Source organism: Coffea eugenioides, chromosome 4, assembly GCF_003713205.1.
Source record: "Coffea eugenioides isolate CCC68of chromosome 4, Ceug_1.0, whole genome shotgun sequence".
Taxonomy (NCBI): domain Eukaryota; kingdom Viridiplantae; phylum Streptophyta; class Magnoliopsida; order Gentianales; family Rubiaceae; genus Coffea; species Coffea eugenioides.
The window spans coordinates 6654325-6679364 of record NC_040038.1 but is presented as its reverse complement, the minus strand read 5'-3'; the positions used below and the strand labels follow the sequence as shown (position 1 = coordinate 6679364).

The 25040-nt window shown below is 36.7% G+C and overlaps 4 protein-coding genes across 4 annotated transcripts; 2 read left to right on the top strand and 2 right to left on the bottom strand.

The window, feature by feature from the left end:
• Positions 1-2312, top strand: LOC113768086 (ASC1-like protein 1). The gene is made up of 7 exons (XM_027312321.1): positions 1-375; positions 495-718; positions 816-971; positions 1393-1578; positions 1672-1853; positions 1964-2042; positions 2131-2312. Exons 1-6 carry the CDS (start codon positions 235-237, stop codon positions 1993-1995), a joined length of 921 nt encoding a protein of 306 aa, XP_027168122.1. The 5' UTR covers positions 1-234; the 3' UTR covers positions 1996-2042; positions 2131-2312.
• A 37-nt stretch (positions 2313-2349) lies between these two features.
• On the bottom strand, positions 2350-6581 carry LOC113768085 (serine/threonine-protein kinase 16). The gene is made up of 6 exons (XM_027312320.1): positions 6225-6581; positions 4991-5133; positions 4237-4383; positions 3732-3917; positions 3407-3531; positions 2350-2863 (listed from the first exon to the last, which is right to left on the bottom strand). The coding sequence occupies exons 1-6, from the start codon at positions 6433-6435 to the stop codon at positions 2638-2640; spliced, it is 1038 nt and encodes a 345-aa protein (XP_027168121.1). The 5' UTR covers positions 6436-6581; the 3' UTR covers positions 2350-2637.
• Positions 6582-8227: 1646 nt separating this feature from the next.
• On the bottom strand, positions 8228-12447 carry LOC113767789 (agmatine deiminase). The gene is made up of 9 exons (XM_027311985.1): positions 12334-12447; positions 12156-12245; positions 11979-12060; positions 11459-11514; positions 11274-11352; positions 10433-10567; positions 9261-9502; positions 8802-8960; positions 8228-8681 (listed from the first exon to the last, which is right to left on the bottom strand). Exons 2-9 carry the CDS (start codon positions 12222-12224, stop codon positions 8595-8597), a joined length of 909 nt encoding a protein of 302 aa, XP_027167786.1. The 5' UTR covers positions 12225-12245; positions 12334-12447; the 3' UTR covers positions 8228-8594.
• A 3744-nt stretch (positions 12448-16191) lies between these two features.
• On the top strand, positions 16192-24751 carry LOC113767807 (inorganic pyrophosphatase TTM1-like). Its single transcript, XM_027312009.1, has 12 exons — positions 16192-16485; positions 17831-18191; positions 19223-19337; positions 19472-19667; positions 19769-19882; positions 19984-20157; positions 21291-21485; positions 22242-22364; positions 22542-22654; positions 22824-22947; positions 23147-23416; positions 24326-24751. Exons 2-12 carry the CDS (start codon positions 17852-17854, stop codon positions 24539-24541), a joined length of 1980 nt encoding a protein of 659 aa, XP_027167810.1. The 5' UTR covers positions 16192-16485; positions 17831-17851; the 3' UTR covers positions 24542-24751.
• The last annotated feature ends 289 nt before the right edge of the window (positions 24752-25040 follow it).

Here is a 25040-nt window from a genome sequence, read left to right as displayed (position 1 = left end):
ACAAAACTTGAACATAAAGTCAGATAGTAACTTACAATCACTTTTTCAAACTCATAAACTGATTGCCTATACATATTCTGTCTGATACACTGTGCAAAGTCAGCCCGCCAAGTTTGATTTTTCCCAGTCTGAAGAAAGGAAATCTAGCCTCTTATAAGCCCATTAATTCATCATTACCATTCTTGAAAACACTCGCGTTGAAGAAATTCTCTCGGAGCATACTTTGTATTTTAGATGGGATTCTTCTCTGGAAAAGGTGTTCACATTGGTTGGGATGAGGAGTCCTATCCACAATACCAAGATCTTATTGCCCTTCCCTTTTTCACTGTTTCCTTCCTGTTACTTCGCTTAATTCTTGATAGATTTATCTTTGAGGTATACTTTTTAGATTTATTTTCTCCATTTCCTATTTCGTTTGAATTTTTCCTGAGCTGGGAACACTGCACACAATAATTTTTACATTCTTGTTTATTCAAATTGTTTGCTTTATGCAGAAATTAGCAACGCGCCTAATCTTCGGAAAGGATCATGCTAAGTTGAAGACAAGTTTGAGGAGAAAGAAAATTACAAAGTTCAAAGAGTGTGCCTGGAAAACATTTTATGGTATATCTGCAGAGTTTCTGGCAATTCTTGTTACTTATAATGAGCCCTGGTTTAGCAACACCAGATATTTCTGGATAGGTCCTGGAGATCAGGTCTGGCCAGATCAGAAAATGAAGTAAGCTTCTTTGATTCATAATATGCTGGATTTAAAGCTTGTAACTCTTGAATTTGCAGTTATGTACAGTATATTTGATTTTATTAATGCTGACCAGGTTTAAGCTGAAGCTTCTGTACATGTACTCTGGAGGTTTTTACATTTATGCCATAGTTGCCTTGCTCTTCTGGGATACGAAACGCTCTGATTTTTGGGCGTCAATGATTCATCATGTAGCATCAGTACTATTGATTGCAGTGTCCTATATATTCAGGTATGGAACTTAGTAGCCCAAAATTATTGCGAGGTCATATGGTGCTTTCAGACTGTATTCTTCTAACTGGCTGGTTGCCATTTCTTGAGCTGCAATCGCAAATGCTCAAGCAACATGGATCATATGTCTAAACACCGAACTATGAAAATGTAAATGTGCAGCATATCCAGGCACATTTATTAGGCACTTGCATGGTTTCTAAAATCTCATGCATTAGATATTCAGAGTCGTCAGAGTCTGGCTGCATCAGGACTCGGTGCTTAAACACCTCTTGTTCTTAGCAGAAACTCCATTACAAGATATTAACCAACATTTTCAGTTCCTGCACTTTAAAAAGTGCGAAGAAAATTCACTGTTAGTCTTAGATTACTCGTCTTGATCCTAAGCTATGTTCAGAGTGCTCATTCTGTTTCTGTTGCAGGTTTGGTCGCGTTGGATCAGTTGTTTTGGCACTCCATGAAGCAAGTGATGTATTTCTTGAAACTGCCAAGATGTCCAAATATAGTGGTTATGATCGGCTTGCTAACACTTTGTTCCCCATTTTCGCACTTTCTTGGCTAATTTTCCGGCTTATTCTTTTTCCCTTCTGGGTCCTGAGGAGCACCAGGTGAGTTCCGGTTCTGCATGATGGTTTATCCTACTAAAGTACGTATTTCTTTCCGTCTAAAAACGAGTTGTGTTTGTTGCTGTTTAAGCACAGCTATGAAATACTTTACATCTTGGACGGTATTAACAACACTGAGGGAACTGTCCTTTACTACTTCTTCAACTCTCTGCTTTTCTGCTTGCTTGCTCTGCACTGGTACTGGGGTAAACTAGCGCTCAAGATGGCCGTAGAACAAATCAAATCAAAAGGGCAAGTTAGTGACGATGTGAGATCTGGTAAGTGCAGACGTACAAGTTAGAGAGTCAATGATGGATCAAATAGAATTTTTAACTCAAGTTTCTAGATTGGAACTGGAAGTTTTATCTCCTGTGTGTTTCATCTGTAGATTCTGAAGGGGAGGAGGAACATCAAGACTAATGATGATTCACTGACCAGGCGCAGGCATGATATCCACTTGAGGAAAGGTATTGCTTTTGTTAGCAATTCCAGTTAACAATTCTTTAGTTGCATCACTAAGTCAAAAATCATTCTTACCTTCCTCTCTGCCTGCAGATACTTCAGAAGAATATATGTGAGGCAATATTGTGCTGTTGTCATTTGGTCAAATGCAAATGCAAAGAAGAAGGCTTTTGAATAGATCAATGTCCTAGGCTCAATCACGAGCATCATTATACTGTTGAATGGATGTAACATTGTTTCTAATGCACCAAAAGAAAGTAATTACATAATAGTCATAGCTATGCCCATAAGCACGTTCACAGAGAGAAGAGGGGGAAAATTTTTGAGTAAAATTTTGGTATCATTACGGCATCAAACTTGACTGATGTATTCAATTCCTATTACACCAACGACAAGATGGAGATAAAAAACAAAAAAATTGCCAAGAGCTCTCCTAAATGTGAAATGAGAACTGAGAACTTGCTAAATCTTCTTATCACAAACTAACCATAATAGTGAAAGATTGATAAGAACTAACTTTCATTACCCACATGCCAAAATATAACAAGATAGATAAAGCACCTGTATAATTAAACCAACATTTTTCTAGTTCCCATTTCTTCACTTAGAGAACTTTGCGATCAACTTATCAACATGAATGATGATATCATCGATTCGTGGCCGTACTGTAGGTTGTGGCTGAAGCATCCATGTCACGAATTGGTGAAGGGCTTCAGGATACGGAGGATTAGGCCCAGCTGGCCACTTTATTTGTGCATTTACAATAGCCAACTGTAAACTCCCACCAGATTCTCCAAGTGCATACTCAAATGGAGATACGCCATACCTGGAGAAGCAGCCAAGAATGAAGAAATTTAATGACCATCATGGGAAAAGGTCTCCAAATATCTCATCCATGTAATCCATACTAGTAATAGGTTAATGACTTTATTTGTTGACAATGAGTTTGACATCGACGCCTACTCACTGACAGATACAAGTTCGACGTTATCATTTTTTAGCTGTTTACAAGCATAAAAGTGACGATAACATGCAACAATATCTATGTTTAGAGTTAAAAATGAAACACCAGATACAACAATAAATGTAATTTGATTTATCAATCAAAGCCCCTTTCATCACAATTAATTGCGAGGTGGCTAGGCAGAAAAAGCAAGTGGCAACATAGAAAACTTTGCAAAAATTAAAAGCATTCAACTTCAAGGAAAAAGAAAGGCATCAAGTATGATCACTGGATGTGAAGGAGACTGTTTTATATACCCAAGAATCTGCTCCATCAGCATTAGAAACTATTTCAATTGAACAAGAATTCTATTTCATAAATTGTATATTAATCACAATCCAAAAGAAAAATAGTTAGAAGCCTCACATTATTGCATATAAAGTGCATCCCAGTGACCAGATATCAGTTCTTTCATCTATATCTGCATGGCTGGGACAATCCCACAATTCAGGAGCACGGTAAGGGGCTGAACAGTGCTCAGATGCCCATTCCTGCACAACCAACAACAGAAACTAACTAAAATAAGTAGGAGATACAACAAACTTTGCTGAAAACTGCACATTTGAATAGATCATAAACACAGGCAATGTCAAAGTACTAGCATCAGTTGGGAAAGTTTGCTTGAGTAACAAATATAGAGTGATTCAATGAACAACATATGATTATAAACAAAGAAAAATATTCCAAGGACCTGTAATTGAAGGGCCTCAGAACGAGATCGAATCTGCTTCCTGGCAGGACGAGCACTTCCAAAATCCATCAGGATTGCAAGAGGTGCTTGCCCTTTTCTATGTGTCAGAAGTACATTGCCAGCTTTAACATCATTATGTGCATATGGAGGTTCAAAATTGTGCATATGCTTCAATCCTGCACAAAGCTGCAGAACAACTATCTTTTCAGAAAAGCACTTATTGCAGATAAATTCAGTCTTAGTAAAAGCACTGAATTCTCAATTCAGGTGCTAGAATGAAAAATAAATATATCCAAAACAAAATTGATCTTCCTACATCCTTTAATCCTTTTCAAGTTTTGGAAAGACCAAGACATACTAAACAGAATAATGAACCCAGGTATGCAAGACTATGTTATTACTAAAGAAACATTTTTTCAGAAAATTTCAGTGCAGTACATGCTAATGGACAACAAACTAATGAACAAGATATGCAATCTTTTGCACATTTTTCATTTTCACTCACCTGATGGAAGATTTGAAGAACATCTGAGGTAGAGAAGAACTCCTTCTTAGCCTTCATAGTCTTGGAGTTGTCCATCAAAGTCCCATCCAAATGGACTGGAAACAACAAATAAGCTTCATGCTTCCAAGACTGATCTTGTGTGGGGGCCTACCATACAGAATTTAGTGTCAAAAATATACGAGTCAGTGAAAATAAAAACATCTAGTGTATCAAATAAAAATCTGCAAAGACTGGTGGTGAATGGGCAGAATGGTGTAGTATATCTAACAATGCAGCAATTAAGGTATAAAATTCATTGAAAGGAAAGCAACAAATAAAGGGAAAATAAGACCAAAACCATAGAAGGCTTAATCGCATATGAAAATGAATGAAAATCATGAGATAAACAGTCTGCACCTGTTATTCATGGCTTGTCACTTCTATACTGCTTATTCCATGAAAATTACCACCACACAATTTAAACTCTCTCTCAAACTGCCAGTAGTGAGCACAGCTTCCTTCATTCAATTGAGGGTGATGCTATGCACATATACAACGCCAGAAGATTTATGACGAAAAGACTTAGAGACAATATCTTGACCGCCTTGACTTTGAACATCTATTCATAAACCAATGCTATGAATGACTTTCAAAATTGTTTTCCTTAAAGGGAACACCTCATCCTACTTCGTGGACAAATAATCTTACTTCACAAGGAATTAACATCAATAAAAGTTAGACATGGAGATAACAACCAAGTTTTACAAGATATTACCTTGATTGCAATGATAGCATGATCAAGGAGAGGAAGCAGATTGGGATGGCTGAACAGGGATGAAACTCGGATCTCCTCTCTCACCAACTCCAGCTGTTCAGTATTCTGAATGAGAACTTTCTTCATTGCATAAGTTCCATCCTCTACACATACAAAGTTAACATGACAGAGTAACAATTAGAATGGTTTCTATAGCTATATTTCTTTCTTTTCATACAGGGCCAGCCCTAAATTGCTAATAGCTCAGATCAGAAACATAAAAATGCCAAGGCTAGAGTACACAAGTATCAATTTCCCATCATAACCAAACTCCATAGAAATATTAGAACAACCATGTTATTGAATTAAAAAAAAAATTGTGGAGCTATTGAATTCAAAAATTATGAGAAGGATCAAGCATTCTTACTGGAATCTAATTAGTATTGAAAGTTTATAGAGATTGATGAATCTGATTTTTGATAGAGTTATCTTTTCCATTGGAAAGTGAGAACAGATGCTCAGTTATAATTGATGATGGTATGCTACAACATCTACTCGCATAGTGCAATAACAAATGATAGAGAAAACCAGCTAAACAAATCAATCCACCGGGAAATTCAGAACTGAATCCATGCCAACTGCACAGGTCCCTTATAACTATCAACTCAAGAACCTGAGAATGAAAACTAGACACAACTACTACATGTCCAATGCCGCCAGTAAAAATGTGAGCTTTTTTTATTAGCTCAGACGTCATCAATTAAATAAAGAAATAGAAAAGGTCGCAGGATCAGACAAGTCAATGGAATATACCATTCCATCACCAAGTAACCAGATAAACAGCAACCATCAGATCAAAGATTCAAAATTGATAAAAGGAGAGCAAATTATCCAGCAATCTCTGCGCTGAGTAACCAAGGACATTGAACTTGACGAGAGGTGCCATGCTTGAATTCCCCACCACAGTTGTATCAAAATATTCAATCAAAATCATTTCTTTTTCTAAATTCTCTCACTTGTAAGGCCGTCATACCAGAGCCAAAAGGGTAAAATCCAAAATTCAAACCAAACCGATCAAAGAATCCCATTTTGCACCAATGGAAGCATAAACCAATTTTCAGATCAAACGCAAGAAACTAAAAAGGAAACTTAAAAACAAAAAATGACCCACATGGGGAAAAAATATAAAGATCCCAACTTTACAATCAATCTCAAAAAATTCAACCAAAATCAAGTGGAAGAAATCACTTAATACCAGATAAATGAGAAGAATTCTTGAACTTTTTGGAGAGGCCAGCATTGGAGGAGGGGTCAGAAGAAGGGATTTCTTTGACAAGATATACATAAGCAAAGCCACCTTCACCTAGCTGCCTGATGACCCTGAACCGGTTTTCATTGATCCAAACATCTCCCCCACCATTAACGGCGTCGTAGAGGGCATTCAGACCAGAAAAAGAGCATCCCATCTCTCTCTCTCTCTCTGTTTCCGGCTTCCCCTTGTACGAGGGAATTGCAGAAGGCTCCTCCTCCTCTCCTCCTCAGATCTCTAATTAATTCTGGTTCCTTAATGGGAGGCACTAGTCTTTCTCTCTCTGAAATCTCAATGCAGTCTTATGAGCTTGTAATAAGTCAGAAGTTAATGTAACATTTTTAATGACTACTTCAGTACTTTGCCCTTTTCATTTTTACCTTTTTTTTTCCTTTTGTTGATACTAAATATTTTTAGTAGTTTGTTTAGTTTTCTTTTTTTTTTTTTCCATTTTGTGGGTTGGGGATATTACTTTCTTTTTTTTTCAACTTTTTTTTTCTTATGTTTTTGTTTATTTTTTATTATGAGGTACTGTCACTTGTCCAATGGTTAAGTTCCAAGCAATATTTTAGGCCAGTGGTTTAAGAACGTGGGAGGAGAAAATTGCCTGAAAATTGATTGGTAACTAGCACAAGAAAACTTTTCGGTGGTACTGGGGGAAATTTGTGAAAACAATATTAGACCTCCAAAGGAAAATTTCTAATGACAAATGAGCCTTTTTTTTTTTGTGGTTTTTGGGCGGGGGGGGGGGGGGGGGGGTTAGGAAAGCAACTTCATCAATGGCCATCTAGATATTCGAGGCATTTAAGGGCAAGTTTTAGACTAGTGGCCTAATTTTACTCGAGTTAAACTCAAGCCTCAACTAATCCTACTACTTTTCTTTAGTCCCCAACTTACATTGGAAAAAGGAATAGAACAAGCAAAAATAGAAATCCAGCAGTTGAACATTAAATGCTGGAACACATCAAGCTGTTGTTCCCCTGGTGTCTACTGCTCCTTGCATGGCGACCTTAGGGCTGCAAACGAGTCGAATTTTAACCTAATCGAGCCGAATCTCGACATAATTTCATTGAATTCGAACTCGAATTCGAGCTCGACGAGCTGACAATTTCAAACTCGAGCTCGAAAAAAAAAATAATTATTTTATTTTTTAAAAAATAAATAAAATAATATTTTTTTCTTAATAAATAATAAAATATTAAGGATATATATGTAATTTTACTATTAAAATTTAAAAAAATAAAAAATATATATACTTAAAATAAAAAATAAAAAATATATATACTTAAAATAAAAAAAATAATATATATATATATATATATATATATATACTCGAGCTCGCAAGCTTGAGCTCGAGTTGGAGCTCGATTTCGACTCGAGCCAACTCGAACTCGAACTCGACTCGAGCTGCTCTCGTTTGCAGCCCTAGGCGTCCTGCTGTTGTCTTCTTCCTTCACTGGCTTTCATGCCATGTTTAATGCAGTCTCGAAATGCTAAATGAACTTGCAAAAAAACCTGGTCGCTGAGAATTAGTAGTTAAAGGCTTGAACTTTGAGCTAAAAAAGATTGAGAAATTGTTTTTGAAGGCTTGGCATATAATTAGATGCAAAATCCATCCCTCACTCAATTTTGTTCCTAGCTAAAAAAATGGTTTTGGTTAATATAGTTTTGTCGGCAGGTGCAGGTGTAGCCATTTTTGGCGCAAGAAGTACCGTCCTATGCTGTTACACTTAAAATAGTAACAATATGGAAAAGAAAAGGGAAATTTGCTGGCTTATGTTTTAGCAAAATTTTTTCTTGGTTTAGAATGTAAACTGTCTGGTGGAATGATTTACTTCCTCCATTGATCAAAGCTGTAATCTATGATTTGAATGAATGGCAATTATGTTTTACCCTAAAAAAAAAAGAAAAGAAAAGCAACAATCAAAATCATCCGTCCAATTGCAAGATTTTGTCACAATGTTGATCTCTAAACGTTGGGAACTGTAAGCACATGGGACTTCAAGAACTCGGTTCATTTGCTGATATGAATTAGTTTAGCCTCCTAACAAACATGAAAGTGAAGCAGAATTTATCCTGCCAAAGCAAAGTCAAGCCCTTTATCCTAAGATTTGAAAAGATCTTTCGAGTATGAAGTAAACATTGTCCAATGAAGTTTGGAAAAACAGGTCACAAATTCATTCTCCTTTGATACATGGAAAACAACCAACAATTTGCGCTTAAGTAGCTCCATCAAGCATAAGCAACCTGGAACTTGCATTTCTTGCAGCTTAATGGTACGAACTGTCTGAACTGTGCTTCAGTTTCACGGATTGCTTAGGGACAAGCTGGCTGCTGTTGGGTAATGCAGTGTATATTTCCACCTCCCAACACAATTTCTCTTGCACCTTCAATTCTTACAACCTGAATTAGTGGTCAAGGCTCAATGTTTGAAGCACGGACAATAGTTGAATTCGATTGGAAACATAGAAATGCATAGTAAAACTCAGGTAACAACCAGTATGGATGGCCAGTCTAACCAACCTTGTAATCTGGAAAAGCCGAAGACAGGACCCGAACAGCTTCATCATCCCATTTTTTGTCCCCAAACTGAGGGGTGATAATCGCTCCATTGGCGATGTAGAAATTCACATAAGAAGCAGCAAGTCTCGTACCAGGCAGTCTAGGCTTAGCGTCACCATCCTGTAATCCATACAGTTGGCCAATAGGCAAAAGGGTCATGTGAAAAGAATAAAATATAGGTGTTAACTTCAGTTTCACCAAGTAAATTCTGAATCTGGTTCCTCGTTAAGCTACTGAAACTATCAGCAACATGGAACTGGTTTGAATTTCCTTCCCGCATGATACATTATAAGTTAATTGAAGCCAACAAAAATGAAATTAAGATGTTAACATACTCCAAGAAAATAATCCCCCTAACATTTCTATAGTCTTCAATTGAATAATTATGAGCTGTTCTAAAATAAACAAGGATTACTATACCACACATACTTGGACCACACCAGCTGCCTCCTTGTCGGTCATATAGAGAGGCCCAGGCACATGAAGCTTGATAACTTGTAATTTTCTGCCGCTAGCATCAGTAGTACTGGTAAGAATGGAGAGGGCTTCGACAGATCGCTCATATTGAGGATCTGATTCACAATCTGTCCAAGACAATAAAACTACACCAGGCTTCACAAAGCAGCACATGTTGTCTATGTGACCATTGGTGTCCTCATCTCCTGCATCAAACAAAAATCTTCAACCCAGCCCAGCAACACGATTTTCATTATTTTAGTCAATGAATTTGATTCCGGTTCAAATTTCTGCAAGTCAGTTACTCAAAATTGGTAATTGTATCATAATTTTGGACTTTAGTCTGTCTTATGAGTTATGATAAGTAGTAGTAATAATAATAATAGTAAATGAATTGGGAAAATCTATTCAATTATAAGATCCAAATTCTGCGCCACCAATATTGCGTTTCTCTCCAATGATACTTGTAATCAAGAAAAGTAGATCAGCCCATTGTTATTACTCATAATCAAGAAAAGGGTACTGGGTGAATGTGTTGAAAAACTATTAACCACCACTTATAGTCCATAATTCATTAATCGTCCGAGACTTGACTTAAATGAAAACAAAGTCACACACCAACGGCATTAAATCTTTGAAACTTCAGCAATAACATAATACCAGGCTCTTTTTCTGGTACCCAAACCTCTGTTTCCTGAGAATTACAGTGCTTCATAAAACAGTTTTCTTCTGCTTTCTTACTAAGAATGGGTTGTCACGAGTATTAATAAGCTACCCTTGAGTTCAGGTTTCAAATCTATGCTAGCTGAAACAAAACCAAATCTGCTACAGGGGAACACTTCAGCATCCTCCAGACCCAAAGAGAACCTTGATGGGTATCAAAATTAGAAAGAAAACATAATTGTTGTGACACAAAAAAAATCCAAATTTCAGGATAAAGAATTTGTTATTAAGTAGTGATAACATCTGTGGTTCACCTCCCTAATTGTCTGCAATTATGTATATGAACATGAATCAGACATTATAAAACAATATGGATCAACATAATGAATTAAAGCCATAGTTCCCCATAGACAACACCGTTCAATTATGGAGCAGACAGAAGGAAGATAATGTTGGATGCGTGCTAAACAAACCATATAATCCACGAGGCAGCCAGATAATCTTTGTCACTCCAAGATATGCTTTCAGTACATCCTCTATCTGCTCCTTAGTTAGTTGAGGATTCCTGTTTTTGTTCAAAAGGCACTCTTCTGTTGTTAGGCAAGTTCCTGAAAAATCAAGTGAACACTAAATGATTTATCATGTGATTTTGGAAGTTTAACAACATACATTCAACTGAAACAATTGAGGGTACATTCCTAATTAATTGAACTCCAATCCAAAATAAAGTCCTAGATTTGATGGAAGGCCATCGTGTTCAAATTGACTTGGAGCAGACAGATGAAGTGAATGACCCTCCTTTTTGTGTAGCTAAATGGTGTTCTGAGATTGCAATAAGTCGCAAGAAAACATTCGACACTCATATCTATGCAGTAATACAACAGTTTACCTATATTTATCAAAAACTAACCCAACTTTTAAATGATTGAATCTGTCAAAAAATTTCTCCAATATGATATGGTGGCTCATCATATCCAACAGCCAAGGCTTCAAAGACAAAGTGAATTGCTGATGTCTCCATTTCAATGGTACTGTTTGGTAGACAGGCAACAATTCTCTTAAATGGCAGGATCTCTTGAAGCAAACTATACTTGTTTATTTTTCACACTTGAAGGACTCTGGAGACGTTTCTTGACAAATAGTAGTCAAACAGATCCATGCTGATGGATAAAAGCCAAAAATTGCAGGCCAATTAGACAAATGAAGGAGAAATGGAGTTATACATGCTATGGACATTACAACCTTATTCAAATCGAAATAAAGACTTTCCGAAATGAGTATTTCCGCAAAATCATACAAAAAGCTATATCTTACCCTCTCCATCTACATGAATGCTTCCTCCTTCAAGAATTATAGATTGAGGAAACCTGGGAAGCCTGTTGATTTCCAAAATCTTTCGATTGGAAAATAAAAAACCAAATGAATAGACAAATATGCATGCATTCAGCAAAGAAACACTGTATTGACCAGAGAAGCCACATCAAAGGAACTTCACCAACCTTCCTTGCTACAAGAAGGTCAAGGCTCCAATCTTTGTAACATCCATCATCAACACCTAGTAATAACAACACAACCATGTTAAAGAACTCCATTAGCCAACAGCAATAAAACTATTATACATTTAAGACACAGAAATATATGTTATAGCAAAGACATATGATAGGACCAGAGACAATTAAAGATCAAGACGTTTATAAATTATGTATAGCATGAACTTCAATTAAAGAAGGACATGCAAAGCACGATCTCTTAAAAACTCAGTCAGGCAAATCCCTGGATATGAAGAAATTTTGTGTAAAACAGAGAGTTTCACCATATGGTAAAACCTATTGTCGGAAGCCCAGAAGGTTGATAATCTCTAAGCAGGAACACCGAATTTGATCAGAAAAAAGTAAGACAACTTAGAAAACCTGTTATGCAGGTAATCCTTATGTATCAATACAAATATTGATAACTGCTTTACAACACTAATTACTTCATCAGCCTAGATAGACCAAAAGAAAGTGCCAGCCATCTTACCACCCCAGCTGTTGAAATTCCAGTCAATCCCTGCAATTTTGTGCTGTTTTATTGAACTTGAATCTCTCTTTCTCACTACAAACTTCACAAATGAAAGTCAAGGTCAATGGCAGCCTACAAATATCGTATACCAAAAACAAGACCAATCAACTCTAAAGGGGTAAAGAAGAAGCTCACAGTTGGACCAGTATCACGAAACCAAGAATCATTCATACTCATCTCGACAACCCTGATGTTTTCTGGCATCTGACTGCGTGCATTTGCCCACTATAAAGAAAAATAGCTTATATTAAGGGCAAATTGCAACAAAAACTATCGAATTCATAAGTTACATCTCCTAAAAAGATTTACCAACCTGGCCAGCAGCAGCACAGACAGTAACAGGTTCAAATTTCGAGATTGCAGATGCCACTCTTGCAAATACACGCTGAGCATGCACCGCATTGTCTCGCCAGTTATCTGGACGCTCCTGCATGTCACCGATGAAGCTTAAGAATTCTTGCAAAGGAGGCATAAAACATGGATTATCTTTGATAAAAGCATTAAGGTACAAAGAGAAAGGATAATGATCTAAAATTTAATATGCGAAATAAAAAATACAGCGAAATCACCACAATTATAAAATGAAATCCAACAGCACATTTAATTTATTTTGGTGAACAAATTTAGATAGCCCTATTAAGCTTTCATAAAGTTTGAAACTGTATCTACTGGAGAAGTGTAGAGCCCCATGGCAAAGTTAACTACTATCTTGCAGCATGTGATCCCATGTCGATTTTCATTTACCATCTGAAAATCTAAATTTTCCTAAGCTTTTAAACCACTAAATCTCCACCTGACAGGAATCTAGATGCCAATTTTGGTCCAACCCCACCGTTGGACGTAGTATAGCTGTGAGGGATGCGAGTCCAACCCCACCTGACAGGAATCCAGATTCAATAAAAATGTTTCCTCCAACCCCAAGAACTAGAACTTCAACACGCATCCAACTCATTATTTAAATCAGAAATTTTGGGATAGTATCTTTCTTCTGCAAACAAAACCCGAAACCGACAATCCAACAATCATCCAAGCTCATCCAGTCAGAACCACATCAAGATATCCAAATTGAACTACTAGGCATCAAAAACCACAGTTAGTAGTAAAAGTTACGAAGACCCTTTATCAGATAATTCATCCAGATGCGACAACCGCGGAACCATTAAAATATAAAGGACAAAGTTCGAAACTTTGCTATAAATAATAATTAAAAAAAAGGACTCGAATGTCGGCAGCTTAGTAAAAGACGGAAGAGAAAATAAACAGTTACATTTACTGCCAACCATTCCAGCACTCGTATGAGTTTCCACTCTGCAGCATGTAAAATCCATGTTGAGAGGGTGTTTCCTTCAAATCCATCTGATTCTTGAATCTGCTCTTTCAATTTAAAGCAACTACAATTTGTTACAATTTGTTGAGAGCTTGATTATTTTCTTTTTTGAGGAAAAATTAATGAAATAGTGGTGGATGAATTTTAATGGTTGGCTAGTGATGTCAACGGATGAGTCAACGTACAAGCTCACGAGATACTACTATAACAGCTGTCATTATAAGACATTTAAGTATATACCTACCTCCCTTGAGCTTTGGCCAAACTACCAAACAAACCCCGAGGTCTAGTCAAATAACAAACAAACCCCTTTTACTTAACGTCTGTTAAACATCATCCTGTACGGAAGCAAGGTAACCGGTATCAACTACAATAATATGCCCTTTTTTTTTTTTTAATCCCATGGGGAAAGAATTTGACCATATCCGTTTTTTACTTCTAAGAAAACCATTTAATTCTTTTTACTTTATTTTAATGCTCTTCCTCGCTGGCATTTTAAAGTATCAGCCATGGATGGGAGGAGCAGTGCCCTGCCACAGCCGCCACCTCCACCTCCACCTCCGGCTATCACCACAAATGGCGAAATCTTGCCAAAGTTATAGGATCAGTTCAGTTTTTAAAGTAGGTCATGATTTGAACCTCAAATTTGGCAAAAAACTAATTGAGTTGGCCACATATAGAGGTGGAATCAAATTCAAGTTGTGGGGCTCTCTTCTTGCCTTCACTCCTACATTCAAATCCTCAGAATTTAACAAATGCTTCAAGACGGGGAAAATTAGTGCCCACCTCAAAAAAAAAAAAACCGGCATTTAAATTAGAAGGAGACGTCAATGATTCTCTAATCAAGAGCCAAATACCCAAAGCCTCAAAACTCACTTCATTTTGAAAACCCATTTTCCTTTCAGACCATAATTCCTAAACTAGAATTGTTATAGGGCATATAACATTAAAAAAAAAATGACCCTAAACTAGAATTTGGACCTTGATCCGAAGAAAGATCGCCATCCTGAACAATCACTTTTGCCGGAGTCACGGGGAAAGTGAGGGTTGATCTTTTCTCCCCATCTGTTTTCCAAGGAACCTCCAACCACAAACCCAGCGGCAGACAGTCTCCAAATGCCTAGATGCTTTGTTTGATTCACCTGATCACTAGTATCAGCAGGTAATTCATGCAAGCCGAAGCCATGAGAGGATACATTTGAGTACAATATGCGTTCAAAGGCCATTTTGTAGGCAGGATTAGGAAGACGGAGTTTTGTATTGGCAAATTTTTTCATGAGATTTATTTTCTTCTAGATTTTGTTCAATCTTTTTTTTAGGCTGCGAGAAAAAGGTCAAACATCTGTCATGATTTCACAGACCGGTCCATCCTATATCCTGTACCCCAGTAGAATTTAATTGGAGGCTTTGATGATACTCTCCTCTCTTAATTGTGTCAGATTTGAACCTCTGCCACCCACTTGGTGGGACAAGGGGCACAAACGGTTGCAGGTGCAATCGTTTGTGTCGGTTGTATTCATTTTTCACAGCGCGTAACTTTCATTGCACACGATGTAACTTACTTTGCACACGACGTAATTTTACAACACTTTTTTGTGGGCCCCACACATGGCATGAAAATCGAGTTACATGCTGTAATCTGAGCCGCACAAATTTTTGAGACCACATCGTGACCGTGAACCTTCAGAAACGGTTGTCACTGCCCCATTTCCCTTTTGGTGTATAGTGAAGTCTTTAGAGGGAGAATTTTGGATTAAAGATTGATTTATTATTGGCTGTCATACATTGGTTAGGGCTGGGTTTCTTTTTTGTTTTTTAAATTTGTTTGTACCCTAAAGTCTTTGGAAATCATGGTGGAAGGCCTCATTCTGTCATTCATGGATGTTTGATGGGTCAATACGGTTTGACTGGGGCACTCTTTTGAGTCCACACACCCTTTAATTTTTCAGCTTTAATCTCAAAAAAAAAAAACTCACATTATCACGAGTATATTCAAGGTATTTCCTTGTTGGTTTCTATGAGTCCTTGAAGTTTTTAAAATAGTTTTGTTCTGCATTGATAAATCGGAATTGCTTCCTTGCATCTTGACATTATGGAGTTTCAACCTTCCTAGCAAAGCATAGATTCCAAGATAATTGCTAAACTCACCTAATGTTGGGAGAATAATAGGTTCAAGAAATGTTGAGATAAGTTAATGTGATTCAATCATTTATAAAGACAAAAGTTAGTCAAATAGATGAATTGACGGCCTTGTCCCTCCAAAATCAAGCTCGCCAGTGAAGATAAAGAAATTCCGTTTGTCTTAACAATTCAATTACACGAAATGCTACAAAAACATGTATTTTGGTTAATTCAATGATATTTTTGAGTAATAAAATAGTTTAATGACCTGAACAAATGCTAATATATAATTCAGTGACATTTTTGACGATTTGCTCGAATAATAATGGACAGACAGAGTAATAGCTGTGCAAGGCCCATCCCTTCCCCTTTGCTATTCTTGTAGATTTTGGGGCCACATAAACCTTTTCTGTAATGGATAAACTCTTGTTGATCCATGCATACATATTCAAATTTATCATTGCACAATTCTAAATGGTAGTATGTAAAACCTTAAAATTCTCAAACAAGTTAGCAAAATATTTTGTAGCACTTAAACTTGCAAAAGTTAAAGAAATTTACCTAAAAATTTACAAATTAACTGAAAAAAAAAACTAAATATCTACAAGAATGTGATTTTAAACAAAATTTCGTTCTGGTATTGGGTGAAAAATCATATTGCCTAAACACCAAAACAGTTAAAACGGGTCGATTGCATTAATAGATCTTTGGTCAGGACCGTCACCTTCTCCCTCAACTGTCTGTCTCCAACAAGAGAGCTTTTAAAGAATCAAAGAACAGAGTTCAAATTATCTATCCTCCACTTGTATTGTATTGTACCACTCCCACCCTACTTTCCCAGCTCTCAACCCGTCGGCCGCCCTTTCTCCTCTTGAGACCTCACTGTGTTCTTCTTATCAGGACCTACCACACTTCAATTGCCTTGCTCCTTTCAAGTCCTACAGCCCCGTTTTCACCTCAATTTTTTTTGTTACAGGCACGATTTTGCTGAAAACCAGAACCAATCAAAGCTTAAAGGTTTTTTTTTTTCGCTTGAATTATGTTTCTTGATCATGCATGCCATGCCCCCTTTGTGTATATGTTTTTCCCCCTTCTTTTTTTTTTTAATTTTCTTTGCTGGGTTTTTGGTAGGGAGTTGGGAGGTGTGATTTTGTTTTCTGGAGGATTGAAACTTTGTGAAAGTATTAATCTTTGAAGATTATAATATGGCTATTTAGTTTCTGCATGTCGTTTATTTTCTCAATCTGAATGAATTGGTGGTTGTTTGGTTGCTAATTCAACTTCTAGGTTTCCATGTAGAACTCAATTTCATCTCAATTTGGTAATAGGAAAAAAGTTTGCTGCATCTGCATAGAGTCCCTCGAGCTTGAAGTTTCTGTTTAGCTCGGTGTCCTGTTTACGTCAATTTCACTTTTATGGTCATGCATGCCATGCCTACTTTGATATAGTTGCCCGCTAGTCTCTTTTCCATTTTTAATCTCCTTGTACGGTTCTGAATCTTATCTCGTCTTTTTTCTTCTTAAAAGTATTGATTTTTGAGGATCATGAAAGGGCTATTCACTTTCTGCATGTCATTTACTTTTTCAATCTGGAGAATTCAAATTGATAGTTGATTGCAAATCTTTTTGCCGCTTTTTGATCAAGTAATGGACTGACTGGATATAAAAGCAGGACAATTGTGCAATTATCCTTTTCTTTTGAGAGCACCAAAGTCATAACCAATTGATTGACTTTTTGGTTACCTTTCAATGTTTTTCTTTCTGTTGGTGCATCAGATGCAGAGGCTACTGGAGATAGTTTTTGTTATAAAGTTAAGCAACATTATTGTGGATCAGCTTAAACTTTTTACTTGTAAAAGATAGATGTTTTTCTGGTTTTGGTTAGGCAAGTAGGGGAATAAGTTTAAACGAGCCTAAACATGCGAAATAATATATTGCCCAACAAATCCTGACTTTGAAGATTCAGCTGAGAAATGGATATTTTACTTCATGATGGAGGAACTTGAAATCTGATGTTGAAAGCTTGTGGCTCAATGTATAAATGGAGAGAACAGACTGCTGTAAAATGTTTTTAGTATCTACTCTTATCTGCCTTCTGACTTATTTCTCATGCTGACCTGGGTCCGTTTGCTTGTTATTTACATGATTTCTACGTATTTAGCCTTGGAGCTTAAATTTGGTTCCTAAGCCTTCAAAACTAAGAAGTTTCTGTAAATTAAATTTCCTTTTGCACAAGATGATTTTGAAACTTTCCTTGATATTGCAATTGTATTCTCTTTTCTTACAGAACTATTATTTTTTGTTTTTTCCCATTCTTTCTGCGTTGATTAGATCCTCATTTCTTCTTCATTTCATCATTCCAGAAACTCGTGTTACCCCCTCAAATGGCTCAGGACACTGCTCCAAGTGCTGATTCACCAAGGAAGCGGCATGGCTTATTGAGAGACCAGGTTCAGTTAGTTAAGAGAAAGGACTCCGAGCGCTACGAGATTGTTGCCTTAGAAGATCCTCTATCATTTGAGAAGGGTTTCTTTATAACTATTCGTGCGTGCCAGTTATTAGCTCAGAAGAATGATGGAATAATATTAGTTGGAGTAGCAGGTCCTTCTGGGGCTGGGAAAACTGTGTTTACAGAGAAGATCCTAAATTTTATGCCTAGTATTGCTGTCATAAGCATGGATAACTACAATGATTCGAGCCGTATTATTGATGGAAATTTTGATGGTATGCCTTGCTTCATTCTTTTTTTACTTTTGGTTACATACCATCATCTGCTCATTATCCCTTTCCACTGAAACCAGGATTTTTTTTCTGCCCCCTTTCCTTGAAGCAATGTCTTTGTGAATGTTTGTGACCCCAACTGAAATCTTAGTCTCTACTTCATCTTGACATACTAACATTCATCAACTAACCTAGGGCAGATCATCGAGGGGCTTAACAGCTCTGATATTATACAAGATATCTGGCTAGACATTTAAAGTGAGTTTCCATGGTACTTTTCATTTGCAGAAACATGAAAAGGAATTTTTAATATCTCCATTGTTACATATTATGGTTGTCTTTCGAAAAAAATATGCTGAGAATATTTAATGCTACATGGTACCCAATTTGTGATGAAACTGACAAATTTAGATGATAGATTGGGATTTGTAAACCTGTATGCTAAGAGTACTGATCTTTGAGCATTCAAATTAAAATTTAGCATAATTTAATGCATTTTATATTGTAATCCATTGAGAAGACCTTCAATTTCTGATCAACATGCATATTTTACAGTTAAATACATGTTAGGCTTTTCATGTTTATCATGCAGAAGTGAGTTGCCACAGTGCTGCCCAAGAAATAAGACCAAAATGGAAATTGATTTACGGAGTGAGTTTCGTTGGGGGGGAATGGTAAAGTGAGATGAATAATGAGTGCAAGATTGCTTGTTAATATTGCAATACATCTGTATAGAGAACAAGTATTAGTGGGGAATCAAGTAATTTGTACTTTGTAGTGACTTGAGCTCTCATGGTATTTCAAATTCTTTTTGCCTGCCATCATTTTGACATTTCAAGTGGCATTCCTAAATTTTGAATGTGGAAAAAAGATTAACCTACTATGTGTCTTTCGTAATCTTTTCAGTTTTACATGTCGTCTTTGCTAAACTTCGGATTGTATCTTCTCTGTCCTTGACTATTTTTTGATAGATATTAATGTCTTCAAGTGATAATTCCTGCTCTAACTGTAGTTACTGGTAATTTAAAATGCAGATCCACGCTTGACAGACTATGATACATTGCTTGAGAATATCCAGGGTTTAAAAGCAGGGAGTCCTGTTCAAGTTCCTATTTATGATTTTAAATCCAGCTCTCGCATAGGTTACAAGTAATCTACTTTTCCACTTCTCAAGGCCTTCTCTATTCTGCATTGTGGATTTCCTCTAATTTTTTGTTATAAATAAGCTTTTGTGGGTTGCCATAGTGGGAAAGACAAATGATTTAGGTTAATGCATTTGACAGGACTCTTGAGGTGCCAAGCTCCCGCATCGTAATTATTGAAGGAATATATGCCTTAAGTGAAAAATTACGTCCTTTCCTGGATCTCCGGGTTTCTGTTACTGGTGGGGTGCACATTGATCTTGTAAAACGTGTGCTAAGGGATATTCAACGTGCTGGACAAGAACCTGAAGAAATAATTCATCAAATTTCAGAAACGGTTTGATTTTAGTTTGAGTATTTTTGTCTACAGATACTGAATTGGGTCCTAGCTATATATGTAAGCCTGAATATGAGTTTTATGGGTTTCTTGGAAAACAGGTATATCCAATGTACAAGGCATTTATTGAGCCAGATCTACAAACAGCACATATAAAGATCACTAATAAGTTTAATCCATTTTCTGGATTTCAGAATCCTACCTATGTCTTAAAGGTTTATTTTTAAAACCCTTTACCAAGTAATGTACAATGGTACTGTAATGATATGTTGTATTGTTGCCCTTCTCATTTTGTGAATGTTCTCTTTTATAATAGTCAACAAGGACTGTTACAGTGGATCAGATTAAGGCTGTTCTGTCTGAGGAACATAAGGAAAGTAGAGAGGAAACTTATGACATATATCTTCTGCCACCTGGAGAAGATCCTGAAGCATGCCAATCCTATCTGAGAATGAGGAACAGGGATGGAAAATACAGTCTCATGTTTGAGGTTTGACCTTTCCATTTTGGAGTTTGTTTTGTACTAAGAGAGTTGTGAATGTGGTGCTGATGCTGAGATGATTCATAACGTTGATGGTTATAGGTTGTGAATTCCTGCTAGATAAGTAGATATTGACTGATAAACCATTCTACTTCATACTGATGACAGCAACACTAACTTTATGGATTGTCATTGTAGAGATTAACAAATTTATTCAAACGGCTCCTTTCTTCTTCTTAGTCATAACACGCTAAGAATTAAGATCCTTGTGATTCTTGGATTCCTGTTAATCTTTTATATTGCACTTCTATTTTATTGGTTTTCCATTTTGTTCCTTCTCTAGCTAGCTTATGTATGTCATTCTTGATGACAATTTATGATTTCTGGGACTAATACTACTACAGTTATACTTTTCTGATGCCCAAAGATGTGAATAATGTTTGAGTAATCTGTAAATGCTACTCACCACTAGCTTTTTTGTAAAGTAGATTTTTGTTTGTGATAAAAATAAATTCTAACTTGTTCCATCTGCTTCATGGTGGAAATCTATTTGTATTTGCATTTAGTACGATAAATAACTCATAAACTGCAAGTTGCAGCATTAAGCACCAACTTGAATATTGGATCTTATCAGACATGCTTTTTAGAATATTAAGGCATATATCATATGCCCTTAAGCAAGTCATTAACCTTTGTCATGAACCTCTAAGCCAAGTTGAAAAGCGAACTATCCAAAATATACTCCATATACCTTTTACCAAATCGAGTTTGTTATCAATGTGATCTACCAATCTGCCTGCCTGCATCTTTGCAACTCCTGGATATACAGTTGAGATCATTAGAAGGAGGTTTTTCTTCCCCCCAACACCCCCCCCACCCGGGGCCCAAAAAAAATCGTATTATGAGAGTTGAATGAAGAGAAACTATCTTTAGTATAAGCTAGATGTGGTTGAGTGTTTTTATTTCTTTTTTTTTTTAATGCATTTCTTGCCTTTCTGTTTGTGGTGTGGGCTACCATTTAACTGTCCATTTTGATAGCATGGTCAATGTCTAGTCAATGACTTTATATGCATCTGCATTTAGGCATTTTTTAATGGATAAAGCAACTTATAGTTTCTAAATGCTATGCATACTAATTTCAGGAATGGGTTACAGATAGTCCCTTCATAATTTCGCCGAGAATTACATTTGAAGTTAGTGTACGGCTGCTTGGTGGCTTGATGGCTCTGGGTTACACAATTGCATCCATCCTAAAAAGAAGCAGTCATGTCTTCTCAGATGACAAGGTTACTGTCAAAATTGATCGGTTGGAGCAGCTCAATCGGCAATACGTTCAGGTAAGGATGCAATAAGTGACCAAGTCATGATGAGTTGAACGTTGTTGCATTAGGTATTTACTTGCGTCGGATTCTGGATTTTCCTTGAGGTTTTTCAGTTTGTCCCTTTGGATGTTAATGGCTTCGAGGATACATGACTCTTTTTTGTATATCCACATATCCCACTACTTATGTTCATGGTCCACCTCCTGAGAATCACCTAAACTCATAATCAGTACAATTTGTTCAGCTTCCTTAATGCTAATTAGTGCCTTGAAAACATCTGGACTGTTAATTGTGGCCTATGACATGTGAAATTATTAAAAATTGTTTCAGGAGGCTATTATGTGTTGAATTCCTGCATCTCCTTATCCAACCAGAAATCTCAGTTTATTTTAGTATGAGAAAGTGTAAATGTCAACTTTAGCTGACAAGTCTGACTTGGATATGCCTGTGATTTCCTTTCTAACTCTGGACTGCAGAATGCTTTTGTTTTTTCACTATAGAATTGCACCAATCAAAATAAAAAGTAAATTAATCTATGTTTGGAAATTGAAATTAGTGTATAGTTGGATATAGTCGGAGATCTTATTATATGGAGATATCTGAGCATCAAGAATTCAAGACTGTTGTTTGCATGGTAGTTGCTAAATGGAATTCACATAGGTTATTCTCACTGTGAGAAGGTTTACCATATTAAGCTTGATATTGTTGCATTTTGGCTCTCAAGCTAGCTTGCGTAGTCGATTACCATTCTACTGCTTATGATTTTTGAAGGTCCAAGGAAGAGATCGGTTATATGTCAAATATACTGGTGATCGACTCGGATTGGATGGTTCATATGTTCCTCGCACTTATATCGAACAAATTCAGTTGGAAAAGCTCGTTAATGATGTTATGGTATTAGGCCTTTCAATCAATACTTTTTTTGGTTAATTTCCTTTCATTTAATTATATCAAACATGATTAGCGCTCACCAGTATGAATGCTGCTAGACTTGCACTAGGTCCAAATGGGTTTATATCTCCATTATTTTCAGCTTAGATTATTCTTAGTCCTTTTTATATTAATGGGCAGGCATTGCCAGCTGACCTGAAAACTAAGCTCAGCATAGATGATGACTTAGTCTCAAGCCCTAAAGAAGCCCTATCAAGAGCCTCTGCAGACAGGAGGATGAAGTTTCTCAATCGGTAATTCTAAACTTCCTGAAAGGACAGAGTTGTTCTAGTGGTTATAATTTGTGATTTAAGTTGTAGAAACTCTCTTAAGTTCTATGCTTTTCCCTATAAATTTGCTTTGGTTAGACATGATGAATGTTACCTGTTGAGCATAACTATGTTTGTGTGAAATTTTGAGCAGTGGGATGTCGCACTCCTTCTCAACACAGCGTGATAAGAATCTCAGTAAGTTGACTAAACTTGCAGTTAATAATAGGAGATATGATGGAAGAATGCCTGATTCACCTGCTGCACTTCCTAACCAGGTATTTCTTCCTTGGAAAACTAATTTGTATTATAGTTAACTGTGAAATCTTTATTTTGGCTTGCTTCTGATTGTTTTATTAATCATATTTGTTATTATATGAAGAATCCGTTCTTCTCTTCATCATATTTTAATTTATTCCTTGTATTCTAGGAAATTAAACATGCATCTACTTTTCTACATTGGAATTTTTTCCCCAGGGAATGATTAATCAACTATCGGAACAAATTTCTACACTGAATGAGAGAATGGATGAATTTACATCTCGAATTGAAGAGCTTAACTCAAAAATCTTTACGAGAAAAGTTTCTTCCAGTCAACAGAATTTGGCTTTGCAGGCTGAAGCCTGCAATGGCTCTGCACCTACATCTTACTTTGTGGCAAGCTTAGGCAATGGTTCATTGACTGGACCTGTATTACCCAATTCCTCATCATCTCCTCAATTGGCAAGGGAATCTCTATTGGAAGAGGTAAGCCATACTTTTTCTTTTTGGATGTTTGCTTCTGTTAGCTCGTTGAGGTGGTGGGTGAGGAATTGTCACATAATTAGCCTACTCCACAGCACCTATTGAAATTATGATAAATGCCTTTAAGAATCTTGGTAGGATGATATTCTTTAGTCAATGATGTGTAAAGGGAGGGGAGCAGGAACCTTTGTGGCTGAAGCATTTTTATGTTCAGAGCCTTTCAACTTTCAAAGCTCCTTATTTTTAGTAGAGAAAGGACTACTTGAGATGCATAAAATCGTAGCTCAAGGCAGTCCTGCTGCAGAATGGCAATGGTAGACTGCTCCATTGAGTGGTGGCTATGCATTTATTAGAACTTTTATAGACCCTTGTCCTCTCCTCTCTTGTTACTGGGTCTCACCTTGGAGCATGAGTCGTATTAACACTCAGAAGACACTGCAGAGTAATGATGAGAAAATTGGCGAGTCCACAAAAATCCTTGTCCATCTTAGGATTACCTGAAGGTGAGACATCATCAATCTAGAAAATTAGTATTTATAGCTCAAATACTGAAGTTATCAAGTACCAGACAAATTGAAAAAGGAAACTAGTACTTGAATGGGAAAAAACTCCTTGAATTGCATGTGATCTTGTTGCCGGTACAGGTTTGTTATATGGAGCATCCCGGTTGCTTGCTATACAATAATATAAGTGAAAAAAAATAGTAAAGACATCTTTCTGTCTGATTATAAGTGGAGCAGATATCTGATATCTGCTTGCATGTGGTTTCTTTGCAGTCATGGTTTCTTTGTGGTCTTACAATTTCTATTTTTTTTCCACCTAAATCTTCAGTCGGTGCATACATTTGCTTCACCCTGCCTGATTTCTTGGCTTTTTGTGAGCCATCTGATGTCAACAATTTTTGGGAAATAGGTCTTACTCATCTCGAGGTCACAAAGACAAATCATGCATCAAATAGACACACTCAGCACTATATTACGAGAATGTATGGGGGAACGGTCGCGCCAAGGGAGAGCAGATAGGACTACCAGATCACCTGCTGAGTCCATTGGTGCTCCTCTACTTCTGACCTTGGCTATTGGTGGCATAGGTGTTTTGTTGTTCAGAACATTCTCATCACAACATTGACCCTGTGCTAATCCTCATCCTGCAGCAAACTGGGAGATCATATATAGCATAGAATAAATAGAAATAGAGGAGAATGTATATGTTGTGTCTTGAAAAAACCTCGTGCTTTGGTAGCTTATCCTATGTTGTTTAAGTGACAGAAAAATGTATGTATAAAGCGATATAGTTAACCTCAGTTTGTATGGAGAAATACAGAACCTGGGGACTCGATCTATAGCTCTGTATTGGTATTGGAAGGTGTGGCTTAGCGAAAAAACATACTCTACTGAAAACCGAGAGAAAGATAGCAAGCAAAAATGCACTTGCGCGGCTGGGAACTTTTGACAAGAATATTTAATTATTCTAATCTCAACCTTTTCACAATCTTGTTTTTATGCTTCTTGCTAAGATTTTCCATGATACAATCATTCAAGAGTCTAGTTTATTGTCCTGAGAAGCGAAGGATTTTCCAGTAAATTTCGGATTTTTTTTTTGAGGAAAAAGGAAAATTACCTGGGAA

Bases quoted from the DNA above. Each gene is read 5' to 3' on its own strand.
- LOC113768086 (XM_027312321.1), top strand. From the start codon at position 235: ATGGGATTCTTCTCTGGAAAAGGTGTTCACATTGGTTGGGATGAGGAG. The intron at 376-494 runs GTATACTTTTTA...TGCTTTATGCAG, and splicing joins TTGATAGATTTATCTTTGAG to AAATTAGCAACGCGCCTAAT. The intron at 719-815 runs GTAAGCTTCTTT...AATGCTGACCAG, and splicing joins TGGCCAGATCAGAAAATGAA to GTTTAAGCTGAAGCTTCTGT.
- LOC113768085 (XM_027312320.1), bottom strand. From the start codon at position 6,435: ATGGGATGCTCTTTTTCTGGTCTGAATGCCCTCTACGACGCCGTTAAT. The intron at 4,384-4,990 runs GTAATATCTTGT...TCTGTATGGTAG, and splicing joins ATGCTATCATTGCAATCAAG to GCCCCCACACAAGATCAGTC. The intron at 3,532-3,731 runs GTCCTTGGAATA...TTGGTTGTGCAG, and splicing joins CTGAGGCCCTTCAATTACAG to GAATGGGCATCTGAGCACTG.
- LOC113767789 (XM_027311985.1), bottom strand. From the start codon at position 12,224: ATGCCAGAAAACATCAGGGTTGTCGAGATGAGTATGAATGATTCTTGG. The intron at 11,515-11,978 runs GTAAGATGGCTG...TGTTATTACTAG, and splicing joins GAATTTCAACAGCTGGGGTG to GTGTTGATGATGGATGTTAC. The intron at 11,353-11,458 runs GTTGGTGAAGTT...TCCAATCGAAAG, and splicing joins ACCTTCTTGTAGCAAGGAAG to ATTTTGGAAATCAACAGGCT.
- LOC113767807 (XM_027312009.1), top strand. From the start codon at position 17,852: ATGGCTCAGGACACTGCTCCAAGTGCTGATTCACCAAGGAAGCGGCAT. The intron at 19,668-19,768 runs GTTTGATTTTAG...CTTGGAAAACAG, and splicing joins TTCATCAAATTTCAGAAACG to GTATATCCAATGTACAAGGC. The intron at 21,486-22,241 runs GTAAGGATGCAA...TGATTTTTGAAG, and splicing joins TCAATCGGCAATACGTTCAG to GTCCAAGGAAGAGATCGGTT.